Source organism: Triturus cristatus, chromosome 8 (genome assembly GCF_964204655.1).
Source record: "Triturus cristatus chromosome 8, aTriCri1.1, whole genome shotgun sequence".
In the NCBI taxonomy this organism is placed as follows: Eukaryota; Metazoa; Chordata; class Amphibia; order Caudata; family Salamandridae; genus Triturus; species Triturus cristatus.
Window position 1 is genome coordinate 1,327,398,381 of NC_140591.1, and position 14,771 is coordinate 1,327,413,151.

General features: G+C 45.8%; 1 protein-coding gene across 3 annotated transcripts in view; it reads left to right on the forward strand.

Moving 5' to 3' along the window:
- Window positions 1–14,771, forward strand: part of USP25 (ubiquitin specific peptidase 25) — a 439,609-nt gene that overhangs the window by 277,965 nt on the left and 146,873 nt on the right. For all 3 annotated transcript variants that reach the window (XM_085623051.1, XM_085623052.1, XM_085623053.1), the window contains exon 16: window positions 12,586–12,814. In XM_085623051.1, coding sequence (XP_085479177.1) covers window positions 12,586–12,814 — 229 coding nt within the window. The remainder of the gene's footprint in view (window positions 1–12,585; window positions 12,815–14,771) is intronic.

The following is a 14,771-nucleotide window of genomic DNA, read 5'->3' on the forward strand; positions in this document are numbered from 1 at the left end:
GGTTATGGACTGCAAGATGGTAGCACTCAGAGCCGGGTTACGAAGTGCCTCCAGAGGGAGTCGCCATGTTCGGCCTGGACGCACCCCAAGACAGTTGGATTTGCAGAGGGATATGGTCCGAGATCGAGCAAGCGAAGTTCTCAGCGTGTTCTACATGTGTCAGCACCGTTTCCGTGCAATAAATGGCATCGATACATGTGTACAGATCATGGAGAGTGGAGTAGTGCAAGTATACCCGATCTGTAGGGTGTTTTGCATGCCACCGTTCAAACAACTGCATCTGCATGGCCCAAGCAGTCATGGTGTGTGCAAGTCCAATAGACTGTGCACCAAACGATCAAGAGTCAAGTCAGGAATACCATTATAGTCGCCCCCCCCCAATAAGTGGGCACCAATGGATCCCTGAAGAGTGCCAGGGTTAGTGTCTGAAGGAATGTGGATTGCCCTGATATAGGTGCATAGTGAAACCACGGACAGTGGACGACTGTCTAAAGAGCCTCACAGTACTACATAACGGCCCTGAGAGTCAACGCGCATTAACGTCATCTGTAATGGAGTGCCCAATGCCACACAAATCGGGGTCCCCCTGGCATAGCCCGAATAAGTTGTGCCTATTACCGTGTCCCTCCAACTTTTACTAAGCGACTGCAGTGTTTAGTGTGTTAGGTGAGTCTCTTGAAGGAGAGCTATAGCAATCTTGTGTCTGTGGAAGCACTGGTAGACTTTGTCTCTTGACACAACCAGTCAGACCGAGCACATTCCAGGACAACAATAAATAATTATTTCCATGCACTTATTTCAATGAGGATGAGAAGCAGTAGGCGTGCATTCCTGCATGCAACTAAACAGCATGTGAATGGCAATTCTGCATTCTAGTGTAACACACAGGTGTATATTATGAACTGACATTTTGTGGTATACTATTAACCAACCCCACCACCCCTTGGATGGACCCCCAAGCAAAGGGGTAGTCGTCAATCTCTGCCCCCACTGCAGGTTCAGCACCCGGACCAGGGCGCCAAGCAATGGTGACCATTATAGTGCGTAGCCGGAGAAGGGTCAGGCCCCGCACCTCAATCGGCCAGGGAGCGCCAGTGGCAGAGCTGTGTGTAAGTGCGCATTCCTCTCCGTAATTCACAATGAGCCAGTATGATGCGGAGGCCTTTGCTGATCCGCAGTAGGAGCACAGTAAGCCTTGCTGTGCCTGCGAGGTGCACAAACCCAATAAGTAAGTCTCAGGTCACTGTGGAGCAGACTGGTGAGGCCTTGATTATGGGGGAGGGGAGCCCACATGTGGATATCAGGCCCCCAATTACCGTTGCCAGTGAGTACCACCAATATCCAGGTGCGCCCTAGAAGTCTAGAGCCTGGACAGCCTACTTGCAGCCGTGGCTGGGCCCGTCCTGGCGTGGCGCTGTAGCGCTCCCTCTGCGCCGGTAGTTGTGCAGGGTGCACGGTTGGGCAGCGGTCCATCGGGATGCGCAATTGCAGTGAGGAGATCCCGGGCTGCTCCAAAGCAGTGTGAAGTCTATGGTTATGCAGGGGGGGAAGCCCGCAGAGGAATACCAGGCCCCCGGTTGAAGTTGCCAGAGAGAGCTGCGAGGTTCAAGGTAGGCCCAGGGGAGGATGGAGCACTGCCTGTATTTTGTGGCCGAGCCCGACTCCAGCATGGCGTAGTAGTGCTGCAGCGGCGTCGATGGATGCGCTGGGGACTCGGGGGAGGTTACCTCAGCCGGGAGGATCGCGGTGCAGCACAATATCAGCGAGGGAGCCGCCCAGGGTAGCTCAGGCGTCCATGGGCGGCCGCGCTCACATCGGAGGTCCGGTGGGGGTAGGACAGCAAGCATGGGCCATAGTCTTCGCCTCTGTGCCCTTTCTCCCCGCAGCCACGGTCGTAGCAGAAGGACCTCTGCAGTCGCGGGACGCCCCTGGTGTGCTCCGCAGCAAATCCGATGGCCTTTGGCTGGTCGACGGCAGCCAGATGCAGGATAATTTGGTGGTAGTGACGGAGCGAGCTGAATACACGTCCGCTTACGTCGCCATCTTGGACACACCCGGGGTTGCCGTGGCTCATAGGGTACAATTTTAATTGCATTCTTAATATGGCCCTGGATTGCTCCTTCCCCCCCACTACCACGCACACCTGCAACATTTAATGCCGAGGCTCTGCTTGAGTGGCTACTGCATTGGCAGCTAGTTGATGTTTGGTGTGCACGTAATCTGGATGTGAGAGTATACTCCTTTTTTCTTTTCCACACCAGCATCAATTCCACATAGATAGGTTTGTGGGGGCATCCTCTCTGCTGCCATCCCGAATGCGCATCTACTATTTAGGATGTACACTTTATGATCACAATCCCAAATACATACAGATCGCATGTGACGTCACCCCTTCCTCCCCCCTCACCTCCCAAATGCCCACCTGGCGCCTGCAGGCGACAGCATTGAGGGGCCCTCCCTTTCAAGCTTCTCGTGTTACATCTATTGTGAACTACGTAGAACACAATACTGACACAGCTTCCCCCGAATTAATAGAATGGGACGCATTTAAGGTATCGATCTGGGCCCACTGCTTAGTGGTGCAATGTAACATGCGGCGGACACTCACTAGAGCCATCTCTAATTTTGAACTTAAGATTTTAGATTATGAACAGCAGGGGCACACAACCCCACCGCTAGTTAACAACTGACAGGTGCACACCATGATAAATCTTTTCTGCTCGAAAGATTGAACTGCGACAACTTTGTTGCTCTTTCTGCTCATACACATGCCACAGCTGGCAAAAATGGTGCCTGGCTTATCAGGCAGGACCCGCCCAGACACCCCATTGTGGCCATCCAATCTGCAGCAGATACCCTCCTCTGCACTCAAGAAGCCATGCACGATGAACTAACGCACCATTACATGCTCTTATAGCAATCAGTCTCAGAAGCTTACCCTAAAGACTATCCCTCATTTTCTACAAAATTGATGCCCCGTATTCACCCCGATCAACACATGGAACTAGGCAAACCCATTATGCAGTTTGAGGTTCAAGAGGTGGTACAAGCACTAGCTACAGGCAATACCCCAGGCCCCGGCGATCTACCTACTGAGTTTTATAAATCGTATGCACCATTACTTGCTACGCAACACCCGATCTCCCTGCCCTGGGCGATGCTAATGCACTCCTTCGCACAGGAAACATTACCGGCGGCGGGACTGCGAACGGTTGGCTCTCCGGAGGCCTCCGCGACTCAGGAGCCCGCTCAGGGCGGCACGTAGGAGTCCCGGGCACCCGACGGATCCTAAACTACGGACTGCAAATGTTCCCTCATTAAGCCCACGCACAGAAAAGGATCATTACGCCCGCCTCCAACATCCCCCCCCCCCCCCCCCCCCAACCCTTCTCCACGCCTGCGAAACCCTAACATTATGATAGGCAATGGCACTGCTCTCCAACACTAGACTCACTGCTTATATTCCAAGGTATGGTGCACTCCCCAGTTTACATACCCCCAGTTCGTTAATAGTAACCAGGTGGCTGTACTTCCATGACCTATGTGATACTCCACACAGGGGATATAGATATAATTAGTAGCCCCCGTATGGTGCGGGGTCCACAGTGCACACTAGTGGGCTGGGCCCAGGCACAGGCTTGGGTAGCCTGTTTATAGCTCAGAGATAATGTGGGGACCATAACACCCTAGGCCTGCGAGGTCTGCTGACTGCAAGAGCAGCTTCTGTATACTTCTGTTCCTGGGCTCATACTTATTGCATTTCCAGATGTGAAAATGTGTGCAATGCAATGTTTTATTACACATGCCAATAAAAAGTAAAAAAAAAAAAAAAAAAAAACATTGCTTGCTACGTGACTATTGGTGATGTATGAGGAAGCTCTCTCTGCTCCCAGAGAATGGCAACCCTCATAACCCTCCCTAAACTGAATAAATATCCTCTTTTGCTGGGATTGTACAGATCTCTAGTCCTACTTAACAATGGATACAAGATCTTACCCAAGATCCTTGCGGCTCGATTAGCGCTGGTGGTCCAGAACTTCATACATTCGTATCAGAATGGGTTTTTCCCGTCCTGCAACACTTCCTTAAATTTGCTTTGCTTTTCTCAGTGCATGACGTACTCTCATCAGCAATAGCCACATGCCGATGTATGGTCTTAGACCTGGAAAAGGCCTTTGTGTCGCTGGAGTGGTCCTACCTCTTTAATATGTTGCCTTGCTATGGAATTGGATTCATATTTCGCCGACTGGTGAGACTAGTATGTGCTAAACTGGTAATCGGGGTCAAAATAGGGCCCCTTGTATCAGCCCCGTTTAATATGTATCAAGGGATCAGACAGGGCTGCCCTCTACCCCTCCGTTACTTTTTGACCTCTAGCAGTGGCACATCGCGACCAGGGAGGCGCCAGGAGCATACCTTTAGAGGATCGGACTCGTATCTCTCTGCTCCGATGAGCTATTACTTTAAAGTCACATGCACTATCCCTACTACCATAGCCTTACCACTTCATAGATTTGCCACCCTTTCTGGGTTGAGGGTTAATTGGTCTAAGTCATGTTTGTTCTCCTTCATGACAGATGTTCCTATTTTGTTCAGTAATGGCTTACAGGTGGATTGGCAGCCTGATACATTTTGTTATCTTGGAGTGCAAGTATATCACAACCAAACTGCCCTCTTCAACTGTAACGTTTCTCACACTTGACGTCCCTGAGCTCCCAGATGTCTTTCTTGTGTACGTTGCCTCTCTGTGATGGGACGCATGGTGCTCCTAAAAATGGTAGTCCTTCCACGGCGTTTGTATTATTTTATTAACCACCTATATATCCTTGTATCTTTTTTTTGGAAAAAGTCCAGACGTAGGGCGGCATTGGTGAAGTTACTTTAGCAACAGATCAGGGTGGGTTTGCTGCTCCACAGTTTGAGCCGTATTATCTTGACTCACAAATCCAGTGGATTGCTCGGTGGTTGGCGGGCTTGAATTTAGAAGATACAGCAATAACCGAACCCGCATGGGGCTTTCCTGCTGTCCTGCATCTGTTGAACCCATGTACAAAGGAGGCAACACTAGACGCCTTGTTGTTGGGAGTGGTGTATTAGTGCTACTGACGGCGTCTCCTTCTGACCTGCCCTGCGATCCCTTACATACCAGCATTGGCGATACTTGGCACTCGCAGGGACGGCAGACTTACTGTGATGACAGAATTAACCGCATGGCACGCCGTTGGTATACACTCCCTAGGGGAGCTATATCTGGATGGTACCCTAGTCCCATACGAGGGGTTGGTAGAGGAGGATGGTCTACCTTCTGGTCAATTTCTGTTATACATTTCTGTGAACACATCCTTTGGTTGTAGGTGGGGAAACATGACCTCATGTTATGTTATATTTCATTTGTACCGCGCACAGCTACTCGAAAGTGTCCCGGCGCTAGCTTCAAAAAAGAGAAAGAAGAAATGCACACCAATCCAGACTAAAAAAGCAGAGTTTTTTATTTTTTTTTACAAAAGAGGGTCCTGGATAGCCTGAAGAGCTAAGGGCAACAAATTCCAGGCAAGACCAGCTCCCCCAGACCCCCCCCCCCCCCCCCTCCTCCCAGTCTTTGGCGGTTAAACCTGGGGGTCTGAACCAACAGCTGAGCAGACGAACGCTGCTGTCTCCCAAAGCTCTTCCGCAAATAGATAGGAAACCAGCCTGTAAAGGGCTCGGTGGGCAATGGATAGCATTTTGAATTTGACTGGATTCGACTGGGAGCCAGTGCAAGAAGCGCAGATGAGTACGAACACTAAGCCTTGGACACAAGCCCAGAAGAAGCCTGGCCGCCGAGTTTTGAACAACTTGCAATTTCTTAACTAAAAATCCTGGACTGCCAACCAAGAGGGCGTTGGCATAGTCCAAATGGGATAGAATAAGGGCGTGGACCACAGTTTCTTCGGCCCTACCTGGCAAGAGAGGAAGGAACTTTCTCAGGATTTTAAGAGTGCCAAAACAAGCCTTGGCCAGCTTCTTCACCTGAGTTGCAAAATTCAGGTTGCCTCGAACCAGACGCCAAGATTTTTTACGGCGCCTTTACTAGTAGTTGGACGAGGAAAACCCAGTGGCCACAGCTTATCTCTAGACTCAGATGAGAAGGAGCCATAGAAGAGAACTTCAGATTTGCCTTCATTGCATTTCAGCTGAGCATTCGCCAGCCAGTGAAAAACTGATAACAAGCAATGTTGAGCAGCCACAACTGAGTCAACTTCCCTATTCCAACAAAATAGGGGCTGAGTATAGTCGGCATAGGCCATCACTTTAGCCCCTAGTGATTCCGCAAGATAGACCAGCGGAGTCATATAGATGTTAAATAACAAGGGGCTAAGTGGTGACCCTTGCGGCACACCCGTGGTCACCTGCAGTGGCGCAGAGACACATGGGGGAAGCCAGACCTGCTGTGACCGACCCTCCAAGAAGGACTTAAGCCACTGCAAAGCAGAGCCAGCGAAGCCTATTTCGGAAAGACGATCAAGGAGCAGAGAATGGGGCACGGTGTCGAAAGCAGCCGAGAGATCGAACATCACCAAGGCTGCTTTCCCACCGGCATCCAAACAATCTCGGATCTCTGAACATCAGGCCTATCTTGTGATACAGTATCTCCATGTAATGGGGTCTGGCAGGCACCTAGTACGCTGGTTTGTTGATGCTCTGCAATGGCAGGCCAATTTGCAACGCCCATACACTAATAAGGAATGGATATCCTGGCAGAAATGCCAAGCATGTTCAATTTCGATATCATGCCTAGAGCTTACCTCACCCCAAGACAAAATCAACTGCTATTGTAGCAGAAATTATGCCGCTTGTCCTAAATGTCAACAGATCGTTGCTGACATACTTCATATGCTATGGGCTTTTCCATGCTTAAGCAGTTACTAGACAAGTGTCACATTCCATTTGTCCACATCCACTGGGCACTGGGACCTACACGCATGGGATATGTATATTTTGGGTCTCTACTGTAGACACAAACACGGCTTGTTTCCAGGAAATGAGTTTCATAGTGGCCAAATGCCTTATCACTCAGCATTCAAAATCACCTGAAACCACGCCATTGATAGCTTGGACGCTCTCACTGCTCACATAAGCGCAAGCTGAAAGTGTTGCCCTCCACTGAGAAGACTACTTTGGATTATGTAAATATCCCATTGCCACCTATTGGGACACCATTGTGACAATACTCCAGACAGATATTAACACTGATACTGCCGATAATATGGCATCACCTTACGAGGGCACAGCTAACTTATTCACCATCACTGACAGTACTCTATCAGTAGCTACTGTCTGTCAGACTCTCCTTACAGACACACTTCGGGTGGCTAATATATTTGCGCAGACAGTGATGGGCTCCTGTACACTGAGTTATTGATATACTTTCTGTGGGAACGGGTTGGGTCTCCATACCTGTAGTCCGCTTAGTTGTTTTTACTTTCTTTGATTTTATGTATTGTTTTCTAAAACCTAAATCTGTACAGATTTTTCCTGGTGATAGTCGTTCCACCCTACGGTGCTGGTTACCAATCCATCCTCTTCTATTTTCTGGCAATAAATGATTGAGCTGTTGGTGGGTTCTGGGGACTGATACGCAGACTTACTATGCTTATTCTGTAACCTCGTGATCTTAAAACTCCGGGGAGGCTTCATAACCGCTGGTCATAGTGTGATTAGCCTGCAGGTTTTGCACAAATGGGATCACACCTACACCTTTCATACTTTAGGTATGCTGTGTAACAACCATTTTTAGTTCTGTAGTTTGGATATACTATTTATATACTCTCGAGTTAGAAGAAAAAGTTTAATTGATGAGCAGAATGAATTGTAAAACAGCAGCGGGAAGTACTTATTAAGCTGTACCCAAAATATTGGCTATCTAAATTACCCCCCGGGGACCACCACCTCCTGGGGCTAAATAACAAAACACGAGTGGGGGAGGGGAGGGGAGGGTGTCACACCGAAATCCTCACTCCCCTCCTTCCCCGCCGGGGCTAAATATTTTTTTTTAAATGGGAGGGGAGCCACACAGCCCCTCTTCAAGGCCACAGGTACCACCACCTCCCCGGGGCGGCCCATGAACAAGAAAGGAGAGGGTACGTGGCCCCTCTCCTGTAGTTCTACATGGCCCTGGAGACCGCTGTTTGCTTTTGCATGGCAGGAGCTGGCAAAGCTGCTGACAAGCAAAAGAAAACACTCCGGTTCCAGCGGGCAGGAGCTGTCAAAGTGCTATCACTCGTTGGAGTCGAAGGATTCATCTCTTTTGCTGCCCGCAGACATAGGTCAGCGACCAGTAGAAAGAGGTAAGATAAATGTGGGAAACAAGCAGAAAGAGGAGGCATAAAGGTCAGAAAAGGGCAGAATAAAGGTCAGCAGCGAGCAGCATGAGGCAAAATAAAGGTAAGAAACGAGCAAAAAGAGGTAGAATAAAGGTCCGCAACGGGCAGAAAAAGGCAGAATAAAGGTCAGAAGGGAGCAAAGAGAGGCAGATTAAAGGTCCGAATCGAGCAGAAAGATTTGGAGTAAAGATGAAAACGATCAGAAAGAGGCAAAATTTGAAAACGAGCAGAACGAGGCATAATAAAGGTCAGCAACAAGCAGAAAGGCATAAAGGTGGGAAAAAAGTAGATTGAGGCAGAATAAAGGTCAGACACGAGCAGAAAGGCAAAATAGAGGTCAGAATCGAATAGCAAGAGGTAGAATAAAGGTCAGAAAAAAACAGGAAGAGGTAAAGATCAGCAAGAGGCAAATTAACAGGCAGAATGAGGCACAATAGAGTTGAGAAACGAGCAGCAAGAGGCAGGAGCAAACAGAGAAGAGACAGAAAAATGAGCAGAGAAGGCACAAAACCAAAGGCTCTAGATGGTAGTAGACTGCAGGCTAACTGTAGAGGAGGAACGTGACAGGCGAAGCTGGCACGATCACCTGCTCTCGTGTGCCCCCCTTCATTTTCACTGCACACCCACTCTCAGACCTACTGAGACTCCAAATGACAAACACGATCACACTTATGTACCCACTCACAGTTCCATTCAAGCACTCATTCACACACTCGCAGACCCAGAGAGAGAGACCCAATCCTGGATCCACACAGGCACTCCTGCACCCGCTTACACAGCCATGTATACACCTATGCAGTCACTCACAGACCCATACAGCTACTCACACACCAACTCAGAGCCCCATATATCTACTCAAACACCCACTCTCAAAGGTTCCAGGTTACATTTAGTAAATAAAGATGCATAAAACATTGAAATTCCCTGAAAAAAACAAAAGGATACAGGGACGTTATAGCTAGGTTCAGATTTCACTCGTGCAAAACCATTGAAATATAGCAGTTCTAGTAACCCGAGTTAACTATAATTTATGCCTGCGCAATGCACTGCTTATGACGTCACATATTACATCACTCATGACCTGATCAGAGACATTACAGATGGCGTCATTCACAGAACCACTCACACACCCCCATACAACTACTGACACACACTTATTCACACAGCCACTCACACACCCACAAAACCACTCTCACATACACCCATACAACTGCTTACCCATACAACACGGCCTCTCATACAACCACTCACTCGTGCAGCCACTCGCGCACCCATACAGCTGCAAACAGAGCTGCTCACTCATCCATACAGACACTCACACATCAATTCACTCGTCCACCAAACCACTTACATACCCATTCACACATCAGTACAATCAATCACTCACCCACTCATCTATACAGCTACTCACAAATGCTTACTGTGCAAAACAGCCACCCACACATTTACCCATAAACCCAAACAGCCTCTCACCCATATGTCCTCTTACGCACCCAGTTCCTCACTCAGAGCCATTCACCCAGCCACTCTGTCACCAATACAGCCACTCAAACACCTACTGACACTTATACAGCCATGCAGACACCCACTCCGATATGGACAGTCGCAGTGCTACTCAGATGACATGTATTATTACTCATTGGTAGTACAAAAAGAATATTAATTTAAGGTTTGCAGTAGATTAGTCCATATCATTAACTCTCAGACTTTTACAAAACACTTACTCTTACTTAATGATATGATCAACTATGTCATCTGTGATGTCACTGACCATGTCATCCGTAATGTAATATGTGAGGTCCTAAGCAGTGCATTGGGGGTGCGAACGTTATAGTAACTATAAATGCTGAATTTCAGTGATTATGTACGAGTAAAATATGAGCCGCACTATAACGTCCCTGTAACATTTGTTTTTTTCAGTGAATATATAAACACAAGCATACATACATAAGTTCCTAGCTTACCTAAGGAAAGCTTGAGCTTTTTCTATTTAGAGCATTTCTTCAACTTTTGTGTTCATGGCATTGATTAAGAGCTTTGCCTAACAGTTTTCCTCATCACAAGATTTGGGACCCTTATTGAGAAACAGTTAGTGTGACTTTCCTCCTGTTTTTTTATAATGACTTCATGGTTAAGGAACCGGTTTCCCAATAAATAATGTGTACTTGGCACATTCTTGACTCGTTACAAACTCCCTTGTTCTGGTGGACAGCCAGAGCAGACTTACGAGACTGACGAATGTTATGTATGTGCGCATATCCTGGTGACACATAAGGTCTGCATCTACTTGTATGCTCTTGAACTGACTTAGATTTTGATAATCAACTCTAGGTTAGGCAGTTTCTGAAGAGCCCCTTTGTAATAGTTGAGATGTTTCCCAAAAAAGCCCATCTGATTAAGATAACCTTAATCAATGGCAGGTATTAAAGTTAAGTGACTTGACATGAGGTGTAGCTGTTTGCACTTTGCATACAACACAAATACTCCTGAAGGAACTGTTATAGAAAATCTTTCAAACATACATTAGATGATTGGTCAAATATTTAACTAAGGCAATTAAAAAAACTAAAAACAAAATAGTAAAAAGGCGTACTCAACACTAGCATTCTAATAAAATATTGATATGTAATTTGTGTGCAGTTTTGAACGCCAGTTACATATAAAAATAAAGTCACCATTTTTTTTCAAATAAGTTTTCTCAAAACATCTATTGGCTTTGAAATTTGGTTGTGTGGTTATTCTCAATAATGCAAGGTCTGCTCTCTGAAACACACATGGAAATACTTTGACCTTGCTGTGTGATAGATATCTGTCTGTACACTCTACAAGGAAATTGTATCCAAATGTTAGATTTGTGATTTTTCTATAGAAAAAAACATAATTGAAAACAGTGATTTTGATTTCTATATCTTATTCTTTTGAAGTCTGTACTCTTTAATTAATATATAAAAATATCTTTTTTGGAATCCCAGCATTGAGTACGCCTCTTATTATTTACTATTTTATATTATTTTTATTTTTTTGTTTTATTTTCATTCCCTTGATTGGATATATTTGACCAATTATCTAATGTATGTTTGAAAGATTTTCTTAAACAATTCCTTTTTGGGTTTTGTGGTGTTTGCATTATGTACCTATCTCCTGAGGGAAGATTGGATTGCCCTATTGTGCGCTCCAGTTTGCAGTCTTTACAAATCTACTGGTGCTGCACCCAGTTACTCCAGCATGGGGTCAAAGGTCTTTTCTTCATCACCTTCACAATTTGTCTTCCACTGGAATGGTTATAGTGCCTCAGTTACGTTGGTCTCCTTCACCCAAATGGTCTCTTTTTTTGGTTTCTGTTGGTGCATCCACATTTTTCTGTTGTCTATTATGTCACATCTATTCCTCGTCAATTATCAACTGTTTTCTCCCGGCCCCCCACAGTGCAGCTGCTGTGCTCCGAACACCTATTATTTTGAATCCTTTTAATCTTATAGCAAAATGTACCTCTGATAACATACTGTTTTCCCTACAGTGGGTCTCATCTCTTCAACTGTTGATGGGAACTCTGTTCACCTCTTGTATCCTTTAAAATCTCACCTCCTTGGTCACTGAGTGAGTTACTAATGCAGAGATATGCTGTACAGGTTCTTGGTGTTATTCTTGAATCATATCTGCCAGCTGTCGATTTCTGCTTTTGTTTCATATCAACATGTTCCTGTTCTTTCACATTCTACCACCGGCCCTCCTCCTCCTCCCGGAACCTCTGCTCAGAAATGTTCTCTCATATACTGTTTCTTTCCAGCATTCACCCAACCAAAAATGCCTTGCTGCTATAGAAGTTGTGTATCTTGGGGACTGGACCTCCCTCTTGTACCTCTTGTGTGTAATGGTGTTTTAAGTGCTGACTAAAAATAACCAGCATCTAGGGGGTATTGTATTTTAGAGAGTAGTTTTAAAAAGGGGCATTCTAACCAAGTATTAAAATGATGCCAGCTTTTGAAAGCAAGAGTATTTGCATCTGCATATTAAACATTTCTGGTAAACCGAGTACAGTGGACAATTTGTTCTAGGAGAACACTAAGACAATTCTTTATAAAAGCTATGATGACTTTGCATTGCTTTTTGTTGTGTATTTTTGCATTATGCTTAATATATTTACCTTTGAATTACAGTGGCCCAGTAGCAAGACTAGATGTTTAACAATTACAGTGATGCTTTTCATGTTTCCTTTTTGCAGGTTCCATATCAGTTACATGCTGTTCTTGTTCATGAAGGCCAAGCAAATGCAGGGCACTACTGGGCATATATTTTTGATCGACGGCAAGACCGGTGGATGAAATACAATGATATTTCTGTCACAAAATCTTCTTGGGAAGAGTTGGAACGAGACTCTTTTGGTGGCTACAGAAATGCCAGTGCCTACTGTTTAATGTACATTAATGCTAAAGAGCAGCACTTAATACAAGGTACAGTAAAGTCATTCTCGTTGTTTTCTCTATGATTGAAGGATAATCAGTAAATCTCTTTTTGGTGTAGTCTCAAGATGTACATATTCTTTCAACATGCCCTTACACAGAAAGTACACTGGTTGTTAAAAAGCTTAGGTTCGAGGCATGTGCGGCTGTAGATACACATGCTGTGCATACACCTGCCATCTAGTGTTGGGCCCGGATGTGTGCAAGTTGTTTTTATTCAAAGTCTTTCGAGTCCAGAGTGATTCCTCCTCTTTTTGGTAATTCACATGGGCGCCAACTTCATTTTCAGATTTCATGTTTTTCGCCGTCTGATTTGGACGTGTGTTCCCATGCTCTGGTTCGACACTGTTGCAGTGCTCCTTTCAGTTTACATGGGTTCCTTCCTTCTTTCGGTATTCTAATCCACTGCATCTCCCTTGGTCTCAGGTTGACGACTGTGGCTTCACTCTAGCAACTTTCAGGTTGACCAAGGCCCCTCATGGGGCCTCTCGTTTCGGGGACTACTTCTGTCTCTCGGCTGCATCTTTCCACCATGCCTCGACTGTCTTGGAACAGGAGCCATTCCACCACTGTCTTCTCGGCCACGCAAGTACCCTCAGCCTGACTTCCATCAGCCTTACTAGTAGGGCTGCCTCCTTCCACATGGTGAATCTCCACACTGAACCTCTAGAGGTGGACTTTTTATTTGAGACCCTCTCCTCCCGCCCACTGCTCCACTCAATACCTTAATACAAATCAATATGTGCCGGCCTTACTCCGTGATAATCCAAGTTTCTGACATTAAACAAATTAAATAGGTTAGGTGCTAGTGAGGGCCACCTCCTGATCAAGCGAGGTGTATTGAATATGCAGCAAAAACGTCGTCCTACAAGGAAAAGACAAATACCGTCAGCACTCTGAGTGGGCGCCCTAGGCGCTTTGAAGTGTCTCTGCGAAGTCAAAAGAAGATTAATAGCTCGTGTTTCATTTTGCTTACATTAGCAATTTTAATGAATTTTAATGAAGTTATTCAGAAAACTGTTGCCCCTTCACATGATCAAACAACTTCAAAGTAACGTATATAACTTCCAGTAACATTAACTCCCTGTTACACATGCCACAAGAAGATTTCCTTAACATGTCCACATGACCTATGCATTTGGGCCTGTACTGTGAACATGACTGCTCCCCCTGCAAACCCTCTTTATTGATGCACCCAAAGGCCATCAGAGAGCAGGAAGCCAAACTATTAGTGGGAAAGGTCTTCCGGGCTGTTCCTCAGCATTCCCCTTCTCCTTCAGGTATGTCCCGTGACAAGGAACAATCTGCCAAAATGGCATCTCACAAAACACACTGTAGGATGAAGAACCTTCTTCCTCGAGGAAATGGTCCCTTTCCTTGGACTTTTTGGAGTTTCAAATATGCTTCGCTACGCAAAATTCTTCCTCATGGTCTGAGCCAATTTCAGTGCTGAAAACAATTAAACCGGAATTTCTTATTGAATCTGCTGACCTCTTAAAGGTCAAGGACTTTAGGAATGCCATGCTGAATATCTTCAGGGCATATCCAGTATCCTCTGGTTCACTTCCAAGGGTGAGCCGAATCCTGTCGTTTTGACAATTCCAGTAGCTCCAGCCTAGGTGCCTTTTTATTTGGGCTCTTGCCCTGACACTGTTTCAGAGACACTGGAGTTTCATCCTTCAAGCCTGCTGGGGGAAGGATCAAGTACACAAATAGAGAACAGAAAATGCCCCCACTGGCTACCAGTCTTTATACTTGAACTTACACAGAACAGCAAATTAATCCTATGTGTAGATCTGAATTAATAGATACTTTATAGCTTCAATACACAAATTAGTATACACAAAATACCTAATGGTACATACATTGTTTTCAAATTAAGAGTAAACAGAAGAACATGTATGAATCAATTTGACAAACACACATCAATCCGGAATCACAAAAACAT